Here is an 18,714-nt window from a genome sequence, read left to right as displayed (position 1 = left end):
GGCGGGGGGGGGTGGGGGAGGGAAGGGCTGATAAAAGGATGACCTGAGTTTGTAATTTTGGATATTACTTTTCCAATAACTAGCAGGAATACGTGGTTATCCATCAGTGTCTTGTGGACATAGTTTACCCATTTTTAGTTCCCTCCTGCCGTCTGAAACTGTCAGAGAACAGAATTATTAGAATAGCTATAGGACAGATTCTGTTGTAATTTGCTCACTGGAGGTTTATTTTATGAACAAAGCATCACTGTGAAAAATCACCTCCTTTACCATTTGGAATTGTTCTTTTGCTATGAGATGTTTTTCAGTTTGTACCATTGTTCAACTTTGACAGCAGACTAAAACAATATATCATTTTTTATGAAAAAGGAACACAGCCCTGAGCAGATTGTGCTGATTTCATTAAGAAATATTACCCACATTTTCCTTTCTCATGGCAGCTTCCTATATGAACTTCTATGTATTTAAACAGTACATGGATGATATAGTAAGGATTGAATAATTTGTAAAACCAGGTATTTTGTGCTATAGCCTAAAGTAGGAAGGGAACTGCCTCCTCTTTTTCAATCACAAAAATTACCTCAAAATCACAGAAGCAGTTACTTAATGTCATATTCTGGGAAAACACCAGAGTTTTACTAGAGCAAGATATTAGTTCCTGTACTGCTTCGACCTGGACAATGTCTGTGAGAACATCTGTAGAACTTTAATAACCTGTTTAGACACAAGAGTACTGGAGGATACTATAAACGAGTAGGGATTACTTAATGAATAGATTAAAAAATAGTGACAGAATGTTTTTCAGCTTCTTCCTTATCTGCAACCAGACAGCACGCTGTTCCATTCTCTGCTTTAATTTGTCTTATCTCTGGTTTCCTTCTATATGCACATCAAGAAATAAATTAATGAACTCTGGGATCATTTATCCTAGTGCTTTATTCCCTTTATACAAGAAACTGTGGCTGCTGTTACTAGTTTAATTTTGTTCACATCATCATTTTAAAGGTGGCAGACCAACTCTTTTCTCTCCTGTGCTTGCTATATTGCCTCATATTTTTGTGGTACATGCAGGATTTGTTCTGCTTCCACAGTAGTGACTGCAGAAGAAGTTGTGCTGCCAGTTTTATCCAAGAGAGGCTGCTTACCCTACTCTTCTTTCCCCAGGCTGAAATTCCATGAATTAAGGTGAGTCTGCTAGTAAGGTGGTTTGGTTTTGCTTTGTTGACACTCTGAAACACTCTGATAGCATAGAACACTATTAACAAGAATTTGCCCATGAAAACACTGAAATTTCTGTGTCAAATCAATCAATGGGTACTCCTGCTTTTTAAATGAAATTAACATTCCAGATCTGAAAGGGCAGGCCTAAACCCACTAGGTGTATCAGAGTGAAGTTAGGAGAGGAAAATGTTAGGGCAGATGCATTATTAAAATGGTGAACAAACATACTGACTTCACTTCTCTTTAAATTATGCCAAATTATTGCAAAATACTGGGAAAAATCCAACCCCCCATTAACAAGAGCCACATGAGAATATTATTTCTGGATCTGTAACAAGAGAGTGTGCTTGCTTGTAAGAGTGCAAGGCCTTTAGTGAGTAAGCTTTGTGCTAAATAACAGCAGTGAAGTAGCAGATCTTAGCCTGCAAATGTGACCAAGCCCTTGCTGAGGGACTTAGGAAAGACTGAAGCTGCAGCTGATGCTTGCAGAATGCCACTTTGAAGACTAGCTCCCATGATCAGCTGTTATGTCATTCTATGCAGAGGTTTTTGTTTGAATTTCTGCAACTTCATGAGAACCATGCAAACTAAACCCAGCTGTCTCTGCAAATAACAATGCATAGCAAGTAAGTACAAGTGTCATGGTAAATTCATGCTGCATCAGAAAGTTCAGCCTTCAATAAGTTTCAGAGCCTAAAACCACAGAAACAAAGAATAATTATAGTGACTCATGAGGGCTATGGAGGAATTCTTCTGAATTAATAACAATATTCATGTGCTGCTTTCCCGTCAGCACGTCAACCACAAGGACACAGAAGCTGTTGGTAGAGACATAAGACCTTCATTGTGGGGGATGATGGTGATGATGATGGTCTCATTCTGCTGATGGGTTCTTCTGCTGCCACTTTGCTACAGGATATAGCAAAACCTGTCATTTATTTAGTGCACTGGTCAGCCTGACAACTCTGCTGTGGTGGCTCAGAATAAAGCTGCTGGGACAAATTTAGTGAAGAGTTCAGCAGTTCAGCACTTAAACTCTTTAACATTGGATTCCTTTATTTGGATCTTTAGGTGAGAGAATAAGCTACAGCTTGGTCAGAGGGGTCTGAAGCCTGGGACATAACAGTTGTTTGGTTTTCTCTGTCTCTTTGTTACTGATGACAATTCCTTGAGCAGCTTAACTGTCAGAAATAACACTCAATGTGTGTTTATCTACTGGCCTTAACTGATATTTAGTATTTTATTTCAGATCTATCTTTTAATAATTAGCACACTATGAATTTGGCTTATAATTAATGTCTATTCAATTTAGGTTCCATTTTAAGAAAAGCTGTTCATAATTCTCTGGGAATCACTTCAAATTGACTCTTAAGATTTTGAGGTATTTTTTAACTGGGAAACAATTGTCAGGGAAAAAATTTTGCACAGATTGAGTCACAGCTACTCCTATTACCTAATCAAATCTTCTCCAGTAAGGTCCTATGACTTCTCACTAGCTCTCACTAGCATGCAAGATCATTGACTCCTGATTTTACACATTTATTACTGGATGGGCAAAAGGTGTTATTGCAATACACTTGACCTACAAAGGTCTATATTCTCCTTCAGTTTCTTGGGAGTCCCATTGAGTAGTTCACCTACCAGCAGGGTGGTTTGCATTCTGTGCAAGGACTTGAGAAAATTTTCGTTGCCTGAGGGACTTGGATATACTTCTTAGTGTTTCACCATGGCTATAGGCAATATTATCAAACATTTTTCTGTGTGGGAGGAAGCAACATGACAGCAACTTCCTTGTGCATTTCCAGGAAAGAGGTAGCATGTTTTTTTCAGATACTAATGCTATAAATTATTACTGTCATGAGCCAAATTCTGTTTACATTTTTATTTCTTGCTGAAAGGTAACAGCATTCCAAGTTCAGCTCTTGGTAAAACAGACTTGTCACTGCCTCTTGCGTAAGCAGGGAATCTGTAATAACAGTTTTTGTGGCAGTGTATAACAGAACTCACATTTGTGTCTGAAATTACTTTCTTTTCCTTTCTCCCTTTTTCTTTTCCCTCAGTCTAATTCTTGAACTACTTGATACTGCTTTTCCAGTCTTCTGTTTATCTTTGCCAGATAAATGGCATTCCTTTGACTCCTCCAAGTGTTGTAGTAGAGAATAACTAAGATCAGGGACATTCTGAGTATAGCATCTAGTTTTGCTTTTTCTTCTTTTTTAAATTCCTCTCTGAACACTCCTGTTCATTTTTATAGATTTTGTTTGTGATTCTGTCAAAATAAATTCTTCCATACCAAACCCCCTTGCCATTTAGCTCCTATATTTAATCAAGGCAAGGAAAAAACAACCCTACTGGTTACTTTTAAGAGCTGCAGACAAATCTTCCCTGAGTGCAACAATTCATGTGGTCCAGCTGCTGACCTAGTTTGCTGAATCCAAGTAGGGATGCTTCATCTGGCCAAAAACCTGTCTTTGGAGGAAGTAAATTGAACAGTAAATTCTTTCCAAGCAGCTGAATATCCCTGTTTGCCCACCAGCACATCAGACAGATGAATGACTGCAGCTGTAGGAGTGGGTTTGAAGCACTGGGTTCCCCTTTCTGTTGTGATACCAATGCCTCTCAGCCCTGTGATGCCCTCACCTCCTCTGGTGCCAGCTTCTGAATCTGAGGATTTCTCATGCTTCTGAGCACGAGGAGTTCTCCTTTTCTCTCTCTACGTCAGCATCACCCAGAGCCTCAGTGGTGCACACATGTTCTGCACCTTCCACTACTCTAAGGTCAACTCCTCCTCAGCTGCTGCTGCCAACAAGGTGGGAAGGTGTTGGTGGAGGGATTTGGCTGCAGCTGCTTGGATCAGTAGTGGGAGACTGGAACCAGACTGCTCAGGAAAAGGGTATAAACAAGTTATGCAGTGGAGCTGGGAGCTCACAAATAGTCACCCCTGCTCCAGTCTCCCACTGCTAGGTGCTCCTCATAGGCATTCAGCACACCCTGCTTTGCTCTCTCACCCACTCAGACTCCACTGTGTGTGAGATGTGTTACATGTGTATGATACTCATCTCTGTAAAATTCAGCCTTTTGGTCTTCTCAAATGCAAAAATATAATAAATGCATAAAATCAGGGACTGGTTACAGAAAGTTTTAGTTAATTCTCATTAATGTAGGAGGCAAACTGGGGAAGCCTTAAACACTGTGTGGTTAGACTACTGCATCTACATGTATCATTAGAGACAAAGCTCTTACAAAGCAAACTGCTGGAGACCATCCTACATTGCTGTCTGGATGATTAGGATATTACTTGAAAAGTCACTGGCACCTGTCACTCAGGTGTCCTCAGCCTGAGAGACAGCTTCAGTGTTGGACAGGGTCTTTTTTTTGTAATAAACAGAAATAGTGAACAGGGAGGGGAACTGACTCCTGCCACCTGTTCTAGTCCACGCTCCACAGTGGGTGGGCTGCTACCTCCGTGACAGCTGTCATTGGGCAAAACATGGGAACAGAACAAAAATCGTGAGATATGTTGGTTCCTCGACATGTTTCTGGAAAGGGTAAGTCCATTTCTAAGCAGCAACTCAGCATGTAGCATAACCTGTGTTTCACTGATGGGCCGCTCTAGCCTCTAACATACCCAGAATGGTACCACAGGATTTGGTTTGTCATCTGAGCAGTGGAGATTTTCACTTCTGCTGTGTCAGATAGAAGAGCCAGAATAGGAATTTAAGTAAAATTGGACATAAGTTTGCAAATTTTATACGTTTGTAAATTTATTTTTGTGGATACTCTTTTGCTAGATGCACAGTGTGGGTGTAAGTTGTCCTCTTCTGTCTGTGAAGCTATGAAACTATTCCCTTCCCCAGCAGAAAAAGTGACACCATCACTGTGAAAAACACATACTTACATGATCTATTTTTCTGGTTTTTATTAACTCAATGTTGTCTCCTACAAATACGATTTGTCATTCACCAGAAGATTTGAAATGTAGACTTAAGTTACACATAGGTATAAAAAGCATAAAACAGCACATGGTACCACTGTTTAGACCAGAAAACAATGTGTTGTCCACAGATAAGAGTGTTATTCGAGCTCAGCTCAGTTTGCTTCTGCCTCGGGGATTCAGTCTTCAAAGCTGCAGATGCTTCTGCTTCTTATTCCTCAGCAGCTGAAGCCCTGCTGTCTTTCTCCTGATGATGTTTCTCACCCATGTCTGGAGCATGGACCAGGAAAACACAGGGCAATCCCATCCTGCTCCACCAGAGGTTGTAAAACCTTGGGCTCCTACTGGCTCTTCAGAAATGTTTTCCTCCTTCTCTTAATTATGTACAATATATGAAGGGATACGATTTTCATCTTTGATTTAGACATATCTCTTGCCTCATACTTAAACAATAACTTGAAAAATATTTTACAAAGAAAAAGAACATTGTTCATCTGAAAGTCATTCATTATTATATTGCTATATTTTATACCCTATTATTATTATATACAAAATTTCTTAATTGCCTTTTACAGATGCATGGAAGCATATAATATAACAGTTTTAAAGGATCCCATCTTTAGATTTTTTTTTCCTTGGCTCATGTCAATCTCTTTAATAAACTATGGTTGCTTGGAGAATATAAGAAGTATTTGGAATGTTGTTTAAAGTTTAATAATAACTGGTAGCATTGTCCATTTGCAGCCTGAATGGTTGAAACACCTGTCAGGGCGATCTGGTAGAGATAGCAGCATCATAAGACTTAAACAATCATGGAGGGCCATTAATGTGCAGTGTCAACGGGTGCCAGGTCCTGTTCTTTGTTTGGGGCTTTCCTTTTCTTCGGCTGCGTTTTGTTGTTGTTTTCCCTCTGTTCTCGGTTTTGTCTTCGGGCTGCTCGCCCTTTGCTTTCCTGTCTTGTCTCCTTGCTTTCATCTTTGTTGGATTTTTTTCTTTTCTCCTCCCTATTTTTTTTCCCTGAAAGAAATGATGGCACATTAGAAGATTTGCTCAGACTATTGAAATTTCTGAGTCCCTCATGTTGCCATAACCTGTCACACCAGCCCTGGTTTAGCACCTCCTGTTAAGGGCTGAACACTGGTATTTGGAAATGTCCTTTCACCACACCCACATCCCAGGGGATTCTTGGTATTGCAACATTAATCTCACGGCAAAGCGTCTGCTCCATCACAGGTGTGTGATGGTCTTCAGACTAAAAGGTGTCTCAAATCAAACTCTAGACCATTGTCACAAAATTAGGTATTCAACTGCTTTATTGCTTTAAATGAGGTGAGATGTTGGGGAATTTGTTGCTGCTACAGACCTCTCCATTAAAGCATCCTGTCCCCTTAGGAACGTTAAAACTTTGTATATTGGCCGTGGAGATGATATAATAGAGCACATTTATGCTTGAACGTGAGGAAGAAATATTTTATGCTGAGTGTGGTGTGGTACTGGAACAGGCTGCCCACAGAAGCTATGGATACCACATCACCAGAATTGTTCAAGGTCAGGCTGGATTGGGCTCTGAGCGACCTGATCTAGTGAAAGATGTTGCTACCCATGGCAGGGGTGATCTTCAAAGATCCTTTCCAATCAAAACACTTCTGTGATTCTATGATTCTGTTTCTTAGCTTTACAAACCAGTGCAGGAATGATATTGACTTGAACATGTACTTACACACGAGCCTAAAACAGATTAGTCTGTGTGTGTGTGTGTAACCACTGAGCTATGCAGCTGAAATTCACCTGTAGTTAGATGAATCCAAATGAAATCTTCAAAGGCAACTTCTCTGGAGGCTTTCTTGATAGAATGTCATACTGACTCCTATACCTTCTTACATGGAGAAATTTCTGGACAAGTATTGAAAAACATCTGGATAAACTCTCTTTTATGATATCTCAGTAATGATACTAGTAAAGTAATCTATCCTTTTTTGTTACAGAGAGAATACTTTTTGTTTTTAAATTTTAGCAGAGATAATCCAGGCTTTCCTACACCAGTGTAGAGGGAGTTACATAAACCTGGGAGTAACTCTTGCTGTTGATGGTGATAAATTTTTATCAATTTTGCCCATTCCTGCCTCAAAACCAAAGACAATGGTTTTTGATGCCTCACTGAGATCTGTGGGAGTATGTCACAATGAGGGAGCTGCAGGGGAAGTGGCTTTGTTCTGAGAACAGATAACCATCCAAGGAGTTTCAGGGTACAGGTCAGATAAAGGAAGAGAGATTTAGAGGAGGCTAAGAGAAAGCAGAAAGCAAGGAGCAAGATCAAGATGTAAAAATATGCTCTATCTTCTACTTCTTCTTGTGTAGATCTATGGGAATATTTTACAGCTTCTCCATTCTTTACCACCACTGCCTGGGATTGGAGAGCAATGGAAGGTTTAGATACACATGTCAAATAGTGACCAATATCTGCCTTTATCATTCGTTGTTTCTGAAACAGTAAAACTTTAAACGTAAAATGACACCTTAAATTTCAGGGAACCAGTCAGAGATTACCTGAATATACACCCACATACCTGCTGAATCCCTCTCTGAATTTATAAATACCATCTAGAATGCACAGAGGTGAGCAGGGGAGACTACAGAACTGGCATGGGAGGCTCAGAAAGAGCTAGTACCACTGGGACAACTGGGAGACCTCTATGCAGAAGTAAGGCTGCATCTTAACCAGCTGTAATGCTGTCTCTTACTAATGGATAAATGACAGTATGGGATTTCATCCAGTGGTTTATAAATACTATTGGCCCAAGATGAAATGTTATTTGAATGGAAACTGTCCAGACATTCAGTGTTTGACATTACTCACTTGGTGATTAGCCAAAATCATTCAGCTGTGACTTCCCAGCCACAGTTCTTTAAATATGTTGGAATGACATGTAATGGTTTCCCATTCAGTCATGGACCAGGATATATGTATATGATATATGTATTTATATGTGTGTAGATATACTAAGAATAAGATAACTTTGTCTAGCTAGAGACTTATCTAGGCACAGCTTTACTGTTTCTGTTTGAATCAAACTGGTATCTTTACAAATGACAAGGAAAACTGGATCTCTGGAAAAGACTTAAAACTGAGTCGTAATTCTCTTCTACTCTGAGGATAGCTAGTTTGGAGTCCTCTGTGCAGTTTTGTACATGGTTTAATGTTACCAAGTCCATTCTGCTGCCATTTGTGAAAAGATCTGACCTCTAGACCTACAATGTTATGGTAAAGCAATATAGAATAGACGGGTCAGCTTTGCTGGCTCTTTAGTTCCTTTCACTACTATTTTTAAAATGAGAATTTTTATGTGACAGTGTAATGTTACTCCTAGTCAGTCTGTGTTTCAGTTTAGACCTGAGAGAAGATTCTACCAGCAGTTCTCTGCTAGCATTGGGATATAGCTGGAGCCCCATTTTTGTGTACATCACCCTTCCTCTTTATATCACTTCTCTCTTCTTTCCAGAGATTTGTTCTTGAATATTTTTTCTACTTTCTTCTACTGGCTGAAACTCACTTCATAGCAGCATATTGAACTGGGTATCAGGTAGTGTGGAAATTCATTGAAAATTTGGGCATTTGTCTATCTGTGAAATGAAAAGTGCAAAAATTACATGGCCATTATGTTTACAAGTTCATCTCTGAATAAGAGTTGGCCTTTCGGTACTTAAGGAGAGCTTATAAAAAAAGATGAAGAATAATTCTTTATATGGACAGATAGTGATAGGACAAGGGGGAGAGGTTTTAAACTAAAAGAGAAGATATTAGGTTAGATGTTAGGAGGGAATTCTTTATTGTGAGGGTGGTGAAATACTGATACAAGTTGTCCAGAGAAGCTGTGGATGCCCTATCCCTGGAAGTGTTCATGGCCAGCTTGGAACAGGCTTGGAGCAACCTGGTCTTGTGGAAGATGCTCCTGCCCACGGCAGGGGTGCTGGAACTAGATGACGTTTAAGGCCCCTTCCAACCCAAACCATTCTATATTTCTCTGACCTACTTTGCCTTTGAAGAAGATGACAAGGCAAGGCCATTATTAACACTGGAACTCAGCGAAGAAATAAGCCATGCAATAACACGACCTGGAGGAATATATTGTCCTGGAATTTCGATTTCATTTACGAAGAATGTGCTTGTAGGAAGTTCTCCCGGGCCGAAGCCCGTACCATTTAATGCACGTGTGTGTCTCGGTGCTGTAGTGCCCGTGCCGCCCGCGCGGGAGCGCCGCGGTTCCGCGCCAGGCGGGGCGCGGGGCGGGGGCGGCTCCGCGGCCGCAGGTTCCCGTCCCGTCCCCTCCGGTCGTGTCCTAAAGTCCCGCCCGTGCCCTTCCTGCCGCTCTGCCGGCTGTCTCTGCTTGTTTTGCCTGCGGGTGAGCTTTCCCGATGAGTCTCGGAATTCTTACTGTGATGCACTAAAGTTACTAACGTTTATTTCTTCTTATTGATTCAATACAACCGTTCGAAATTAAAAAAAAAAAAAAAAGGATTTTTAGACAGGGGAGGAAATATTTTCCAATAGAGTGTCTTGCTTATGAAGAGAATGTTTATAATATCAGAGAAGTATTAATGAGACTCTAATACATCTCTGATATTATATATTACAACTATTGTATTATGAATGTGTAATACTTGCAATATATATTACAATAGAGTAATTAATTGGTGTTAAAATAGCTTTTATGTTCAAACTAAAGCTTTGTACAGACAACTGTACTGGAGGAATTGATCTGCTGTCACTGTGAGTTTTCTGGTACATAGGAGATACCTTGCTGCATCTAATAATAGCAAATTCCTTTATTGATGAAAATCTAGTGGCTTGATATAATTTTGAGAAGTGCAGTAGTTCAAATTAAATGCAGACATAAAATTAGTTCGGATAACAATATAATTACATGTCTAATCAGATTCAAGGTGCTGAGTTCTTGTGAATACATTTTATAGCCCCGGGTCAAAGAGATTCCTGTGTCTGTATTTATGCAATCCATGTCTGAATACATCCATTTAAACAAGCCAGGGTATTTTAGAGAAGCCTTTGCATTACCTCATCAGATTTTCACTAGATGTGCAGCTGTATTTTATGGATTAGCGGGAGGACGCGTTGGCCATGACTTGGGAGGCCTTGGTACTCAAAAGACTATATGACAGACAGTTACTTAGAAAATCATGGCTGACATGGATTAACTACCACAAGTGACAGATTTCTTATGCTTTAAGGATTGTCACTTAGTCCCACCTATTATATTCAGCTGTAATTATTACAGGAGACTTGGGTGTTGAAATCCAAAAACACCACAGGAAGACATAAAATCTGATTGTGCAAACTGCTTCACTTTGATGGGGAGAAGTCTTACAGGGTAGGCTTCATGGAAATCCCAGAGGGATGAGAATCTGGCATCAGACGTTTGTAATGACTGTATTTCTTTCATCACTCCCAAGAAGCCATTTACCATGGGAGAGCAAAGGGAGCAAGAGCATCATGGAACTGTTCCTGTTGGGATTGCAGGCACTGATGTAACAGGCCTCGCTTTGGAATGCTCCCACTGCTTCTACTGTGACTGTCACCACGGACCACAAATTCTCCCAACTATACTGTAATAAGCTGAAGAGCTGCAAGAAAAGACCACAAGCCACTGCTGTAACGTGTTCTTTCACACCCCTCACAGCCTTGTCTGACCTCTCGGCGCTTTCCTGGCTGCTCGAGCACTGTCAGCACTGGTCCTACAGTACCAGTGCCCCAATCCCTCTGTAACCTATGAGGCATGGGACAGAATCTAAAGGTTAAGTGTAGCTCTCCTTCCCACCTGTCCACACCCTTCTCAGAGGCATTTTTAGTCCTCTTAGATTAAAAGTCTGTCATGCTTTCCTCATCATGGGGCCTGGACAACACCAGCATGACGCAAAGAAACCATGCTGAGCAAAGAAACCAGGAAGAGAAGCATGCCCTGGGCTCTGAACTCCCTTACTCTAGTTCTGTCAACAACACAGTCATGCCATATTATGCAAATGAGCAGATCATTCTCATTTTCAAGAAAAGTGACACATTTTTTTTCTGGAACATAGCCTGTAGCATGTACTCACACTACTTGCCAAGATAACATCCCTCCAAACCCCCAGCTGCCCAGTGATGCAATGGACTTTCTCCTTTCATTCCCAAGCCACAAGTGGCTGATTCATCTGGTATGTCTTTTTGAAGATTAACCAGCATAACTGCATAACTTTTTTCACAGCTGTCTTTTTTTTTTTTTTTTTTTTTTCCTTAGCTATTGTGGCCCTATTTTATAATCATTAGATTTCTGGGTAACCAGAGTGTGAGGGTCAACAACTTCAGAACAATCTAAATGCTACATGACTTAGTGCATTTCCTGGCCTGCCTTACTGCTGAAGTTGTTCCAAATGCTGAAGAGAATATAGGTAAAATTTTTAACAGAGTTAAGGTCCAAAGACATTCAAGGAGCAAATAACTTGGTCAAACCTTGGTTCTCCTGCTGTTGAGATGCATGATGATAGCCTACCTGGTTTCCATACCAGTCCAGATGGATACTGATCTTAAGGTATGTGTCGTATCCATAGTTCTATTTAGTGATCTTAGATAATCCAAGATACCTGGACAAGCTCAAAAAGTGAGTCCTTGGGACTCTCATGAGGTTTAACAAGACCAAGTTCAAGGTGCTGCGCCTCTGTTGGGACAACTCGCAGTGTCTGTACAGGCTGGGGGGTGAACAGATGGCGAGCAGCCCTGTTGAGGAGGACTTGGGAATGCTGATGGATGAGGCTGGACATAACCCAGCAATGTGCTCCTGCAGCTCAGAAAGCCAATGATGTCCTGGATTGCATCCAAAGCAACATGTCCAGCAAAGCGAGGGAGGGGTTTCTGCCCCTCTTCTCTTGTAAGACCCTGCCTGGAACACTGCATCCAGCTCTGGGGTCCCAGGCACAGGCAGGACACTGAGTTTTTAGAGCAAGTCCAGGAGAGGGACGCCAGGATGATTATAGGGGTGAAGCCCCTCTCCTGTGAGGAAGGACTGAGAGAATTTGGATTGTTCAGCCTGGAAAAGAGATGGCTTTGGTATGACCTAATTGTGGCCTTATAGTACCTAAAGGGGGCCTACAAGAAAAACGGAAAGGGGCTTTTGACAAAGGCAGGTAGTGACAGGACAAGGACGAATGTCTTTAAAATGAAGACCAGTAGGTTTAGATTAGATCTTAGGAAGAAATTCTAGAACATGTTACCCAGAGAAGCTTTAGCTGCCCCATTTCTGGAAATGTTCAAGACCAGGTTGTGTAGAACTTCAAAAACTTAGCCTAGTGGAAAGCGTCCCTGCCCATGGCAGGGGATTGGAATTGGATGATCTTTAAGGCCCATTCTAGTCCAAACCATCCTGTGATTCTATGATGATGCTATACCTCAAAAGCTATTGATACTTATGGCTGAGCAAATGTATTATGGATCTTGGTAATTTACTTGTTCTTATGTGTCCTATCTCCCCTTAAGTGTGGAAATACTACTCTAGACATAGATTTTAAATGTCTTTGAGGATCCTTAAGGTTCGTTTGCCTCTGAAAATAGGATCTGGACTACTGGATTGCAATTACTTGAAAAATGTTCTTATTTACATTGTGTGTGCTAATTTGTCCTTGCAAGAACAGCGCTGAAAGAGGCACATTAGTGGGAATGAGAATGTTGTTTCCAAATACAGAAATAGCTCAGGCCTGCTCCATAGCCATTGGCATAAAGCAGGCAGAGAGTAGTGGGAGGAGGCTGACCAGATTAGTTACACCAAGACAGGAGATGTTGGGTTTTTCACTGCTGTAGGAGATAAGGAGAAAGTTGTATCCTGTTAGGTGTATGGGTGGTTGGGAGATGACACTTCTACACTCATGACACGAGCTCATGAGCAAGGTTTATGGAAAGTCCCTGGCTTGTGATGACCTCTTGCAATAGAAACTGGTTGGATGTGCCTTTCCTGTGCCATAGAAAAGATATTGCCAATGGCTGAAAATAGAATATCCTCCAGTCAAATATGCAGCCAGAGAAGGAGAATTCCTATAATGAGTTCTGTTTGCTGTTTGTGGAGACATTTACTGCTGCCTCTTCAAACAAGCACTTGTGGAGATTTATTCCCTTCATGCTTGTCTGTTGGGACTAAGGGAATTTGCTAGCAGCCTTGTTTTAATCAGGATTAACATGCTAACAACACCAATTTTGTAATTACACAACAGTTTTCATGTTATAAGAACCCGCAGCTTATAAAGTCTGAAAACAACTTCCAAAGACAGGAAAGCAATGGCAATTTAACAGACCAGAAAATCACTCCCCATTCCTTAGGACAGGAAATGACCTAGACCATGCTGATATTTAGAAAACTGGCATTTTCTTCTTTTGAGACTTTTAATGGTGACTCCTGAATGGGATTGGGCTTTTACAGCTCTCCTAAAAGAGGGGGAAAGTTCTGTAAGTCCAAATCCACTTGACAAGCCTCTTTTAAGACTAGGAGAATAAGGAACCAGTACAAAGATTGGGAATAATAGTGATTGGTACCAAAAGACCTTATCCTGTTGTTAGAGCATCAGGATATCAGGAAAAATGTCTAATAGCCTGTTTTCCTTTTAGTCACCAATTATCCGGACCCTCTCGTTAGCTTGGATCAAGGTCATAAATATAGTCCTTTTAAGAGACCTTTTTCAGCTGGTGCAGTCTTTTGAACAAACCAGAAATAAAAATGTGATGCTGCATTATGTCAGAGCTGCATGTTTAGTCTGCCACTCTAGAAATAATCAAGAAAAGTTATACATGATAAGAGACAGATGCTAGTGCCTCAGTAGACATTTAAACTCTTTCTAGTACAAAAGTAAAATGGAGAAAACCGCCAAAGAAACTTGTTTCTTTAGTACTCAAATTTGTGCTCAGTGTGATCTGAAGGGAGGGATGAGAGAGAAGTTTTCCTTGGCTTTACTTAAACCGATTCCCTCAATGGAACCTGGTAATTCAGATGATACTTATATGACCCCAATGTCTGGGTGCATCCTGTGGAATGTCTTTTCCATTATTGACCATGGCTCAGAGCTGGGCTATACTGGTGACTGGGTACAGATCCTGGAGGCATTTTGCAAGTGCTGACTCCAACACTTGAATCAGGCCAGCAGTTCCTGCCCTGGCGCTATATAGCAGGACCAGGGAGCCTGGGCATCTTCCACCTTTTCATTTGCTGGTATAGGTGTGCCTATACCCTTCCCCTGGAGTCCCTTCCTTAACATTTTCTTAAGGTTTCTGATATGCCAGCAAAGTAAAGGAAGATGAAGAGTCAACAGAATGCCCTTCTTGGCATGGTTCACTTGTCCCCTCCACTCTGAGCATTGTTTGTTTGCATTTCTGCCTGGGGTGACACCTGTGCTGACAGGAGTCCCTGCACACCCAGGCAAGCTGAACAGCTGCATCAGCCTGTCAGCAGCAGGTAACATACAGGGGACAGCAGCTCCTGATGGATTCTCTCAGCAAAACCATCAGCACAGAAGCAGGCTGTTTTTACCAAAATTCACCGGAGGCCCGATTCTGACCTCTGTGTTGTACGTGTGCAAACACATGGAGGTCACCAAGGTTGGTGTTCGGTGTAATTGAAGGGAGAATTTGCTTTCAAGGATACTTTTCAAATCAAGGTGTTGAAAATTGACTGTCTCTTTCTGTTTTGTATCTCCAGTGAGTGTGTACTATTCCAGATGGCCAAAGCATTGATTCTTCCCTCTCTAAGTAGTGCAAATATTTCCAAATACATTTTCACATAGAGTAAAATGACAGGTCAGGCTTCTAAATTTCATATGGATCAGAGACTCCAAAAGTTCCCTCTCTAAAAGGGTAACATGAGATTTAACTTTGGCTATCTCCATAAGTTTCTGAAGGATTTTTCTCATCTATCAAGAGAATACCTGGCAGCTTACCAGGTGGAAGAAGCTTATGGAAAAGGACATTGGGATCACCAAGCCTCTTGGGCTGCCTCTGAAAAAGGCTCAGGGAATTTATATGCCAGAAGGATTCAGAATTTAGCCCAATGAAGCCTAGGAATCTTGGACCAAGTTGCCAAAGGGATCTCAGCTTTTCAGGCTGTTGAGTCTCTGTCAGCCTGCCGAGTGGGCTGCCAGAGGCCAGCCGACCCAATGGACAAGCTGAAAGGATACGAGGCAGAAACCTAACACAAAGCCAATGTTGTTTCAAAAGCCTGCCTACTTTTGTCTGGGACTTCATTGAAATCAGCAAGTTCCTGGGAAATATGATGACTTTGGTAATCTGGTATTTTCCATTTATTTGGAAAATCAATGCCTATAAAATATTAGAAAAGTATTTCTAAGTGGGGTTCATGGTGGATATGCATGAAAGGAACTTGAATGCAAATATTTTAACATTGCCCATGATTCTTCAATTTAACATGAATTACAGATAGGAGTTGTCCGTGTGAATTTTATCCAGGCTGTCTTGCCTTCTTTTATTTTTTTTTTCTTCCCAAAGAATGTGATAAGTTTATTCTTTTTAAATTCCTCTGAGGATGAACTTTGCATTTAGAGCTTTTTGTAGCAACACAGCTTTGCACACTGAAGTAAGCAGCCAGCTTTATGAGTAGCTGGAAGCGGAATGTGAAGAATGATTTTGCCATGTGACAGTGCATCACTGGAGCCCGCTTCAATTAGGATACTTCACAATACTGACTGCCCGTGATGGCCCAAAGGCTGGAGGAGATGCAGCCCCCACTGAGATGAGAATGCATCTTCTCATGATAGAGCACCCCCAAATGCTAAGGAAGGTCTGGAACCCCTGATCCACCTCCACCAGGAGATCTGCCCCATGTCCTGTCTCAGATCCTGCCAGCAGTGCACAGTGGCCATTCAGCACAACTTGCATGTTTTATTTTTTGACTTGGCAGGTTCCTTAAGAGTGTTACAGCAGTGCTGGTAAAATGGTAACACCCCTAGGTGTTCCTGTGGTGTGTGTGCAGCCTGTACAGCAGGGCTGGGTATAGGAGCTGAATTGTTGGAATGCAAGAAAGGTTCTAAGGAACCTGATGCAAAAGTTCAGCGAGTGATATTTTTGGTAAAATGATGTATTGCACAAAGTCAGGATCCTCTCTAGCCTCTCTGGGAAAAATTGGGACTGTGGGGATCAGCAGCCTCTCTCTCCAGCTGCCTCCTGCCTCCAGGTGAAGAAGTCCACTGTACAGTAGTTACCAAATATGTTTATGCTTCTCTTTCAAACTGAGTACCTAATCATTTTCTTGCCTGCTCCAAGAACTTCTGCTTCAGCCAAAAGAAGAAATTGCTCACTATTTCTACAGATTCAAGTACCACCTGCTTTTGTTAACAACTCCTTTGGCACTCTAAAACCTGATACCAATCCTGTAGCCACTAAACAAATAATATTTTGCAAGGGTCTGGAATGGCATACTCAGCAATAGTTTACAGACAGTGTAAAAGTCTCAGGAGTAAGAAAACAGCAAATAATTGGTGCAGACATACTGTAGCAAACTACTGTAAGGAGCAGGATGTTTTGTCCAAGGGATTCAGAACAAATAGCCTCTTACTCCAACCTCAACCAGAAACTCTAAGAAGTAATTTTAAATTGTTGTTGTACTTTTGAAAACATTACCCAAGATGTCTCTATGTCAAGGAAGTTAATTTATGTGCTGTAAAAGAGTTTCTTTCACATAAAAAACAGAGATTCCATCAGCCTTAAGTGTTCACAGGTATTCACAGAGACAAGACTGTTCCATCTCCATGTTACATCTTCCATTGTGTCACATTGAAACTTGAGCAATTTATGCATCATAGCTTCAGTTTAATTTAAGACCACTATGGAAAAAAAAAAAATCTAGCAACAAAAAATATAATGTGTCTGGGAATGCAATCCTTTGTCTCAGTGACAAAGACTTTTTTCTTTGTAATACCATTCTTAAATTACTTTCTTGGGTTCCCAAAGTGTAAAACAGAGGTAAGAGTTCCTTAATTTTGGTGCTTTAGACTCTATGGATAAAACCCACTACTGCTGCAAATCAGAGCTGCCAAAGTGCACAGAGAGTTCTCCTTACTTCAGTTAATGTTTTGAAGGACCAAATGTTGTGCTTCAAATACAGTGCTCAGGATTTCTTTTTAAAGAATTATTGTTTCCATACTCATGCTTAAAGGTAGCAGGGGCTGGATCACCCACTGGAATTCCCCACCACCACCCCACATCCATACAAGAAATAAAGTCAGTTCCTCTGGATTTAAACTAAATACTTCTGGTTTAGCAATGCACATTTCTGCTTAGGCAATAAACATCTGTCATCTGCCATTCATTAATATTAATTATAAATGGTCACTAGCTCATGGGATCCAAGTCCACCAGCTGAGATTTTTCCAACTTTGACCTTGTTCGGGTTTGTATAAAAAGTGCTCAGAAGGGTTCTTCGATGCTCAAAGCCAGCAATAAGTGCAAATTGCAGAGTGTAGCATTTAGATTATTCACTTAGAAAAAGGGCAGTCACAAGGGGTGATGGGGAGTGGGGGAGTGGGGGAGGAGGGAATACAGAGCCTGAAATGGAGCTCCTTTAAATGCTTAAGAGTTTTAGCCCTTTCTGCAGGCTAATGACAGGGAGAGGCATTGTCCATAATGAAACCAGCCCATCCATTAAACATTACTGTAAATGAAAGGTTGCATGAATTAAAGGTTGTTCATCTCATGTTTCAGGAATGTAGCTGTGTTTCATGTCTGAAGCCTGTTTTCCTTTTAAATGGAGTTCTTCAGATGACAAATGAGAGAGAATTTCAGAAAGCAAATGGGCAGATGTAAATACACGCTCAAGAACAAAGCAGAGACATAACTGTAGCTGTAAATCTTTACACTGAGGCTACTGTTTGCTGTAGATATTGAGGAGGATTAGATTAGAATTGAGAAATTTAATTACTGGGTTATTTGGCTTGTAAAAAAACCCAACAATAGAAAACCCCCACAGTTAATTGTCACATTCTGACCTTAATGTTAGCGGTACACATTGCAGTCATGGAACACCAGTTTTTTTGGTTGGTTGGTTGATTGGTTGGTTGGTTGGTTGGTTGGGTTTTTTTGCCACCATTTTGAATTTCAAGGAACTAAAAATAGAAAATTTAGAAAATGCTTTTTCTGAATCTTGCATGGCCACGTTTTTAAATGAAGAATGTTGGGGCTTTTCTTCCATTAATTTTTTGTCACTGTAAAATTGCTTCAACAAAAAGTAATGAAAAAAATTATATTTGTTTGCATCTGTCCTTATTTTTTTTCCAGGCCTAATTATACAGGAATATGCCCCTCATGGACCATATCTGCATCTACTCTTAAAATAGACACATTTTCATTGGCAGAGAGTTCCTACCTTATATCTCTGCTAAGTTAGCAAGAAAACCCAGCTCTGTAATCTTCCTTTAACAATTATTCAAAGCTGGTGAATGCAAAGAGAAACATGAACAGATATCTCTGCAATGCAAATCATTAAACTGGACAAAAAGAATGAAAAGTTGATTTCAATTCTTTG

At 40.8% G+C, this 18,714-nt stretch overlaps 1 protein-coding gene across 1 annotated transcript in view; it reads right to left on the bottom strand.

The window, feature by feature from the left end:
* Positions 1-5,125: 5,125 nt before the first annotated feature.
* RSPO3 (R-spondin 3) overlaps positions 5,126-18,714 on the bottom strand; it is a 58,996-nt gene continuing 45,407 nt past the window's right edge. Inside the window, exon 5 of the mRNA XM_030267835.4 lies at positions 5,126-6,172. Coding sequence (XP_030123695.1) covers positions 5,979-6,172 — 194 coding nt within the window. The 3' untranslated portion in view covers positions 5,126-5,978. The remainder of the gene's footprint in view (positions 6,173-18,714) is intronic.

Source organism: Taeniopygia guttata, chromosome 3 (genome assembly GCF_048771995.1).
Source record: "Taeniopygia guttata chromosome 3, bTaeGut7.mat, whole genome shotgun sequence".
Lineage (NCBI taxonomy): Eukaryota > Metazoa > Chordata > Aves > Passeriformes > Estrildidae > Taeniopygia > Taeniopygia guttata.
Note: the sequence above shows the minus strand (reverse complement) of the source record. Positions and strands in the feature narration are given on the sequence as shown.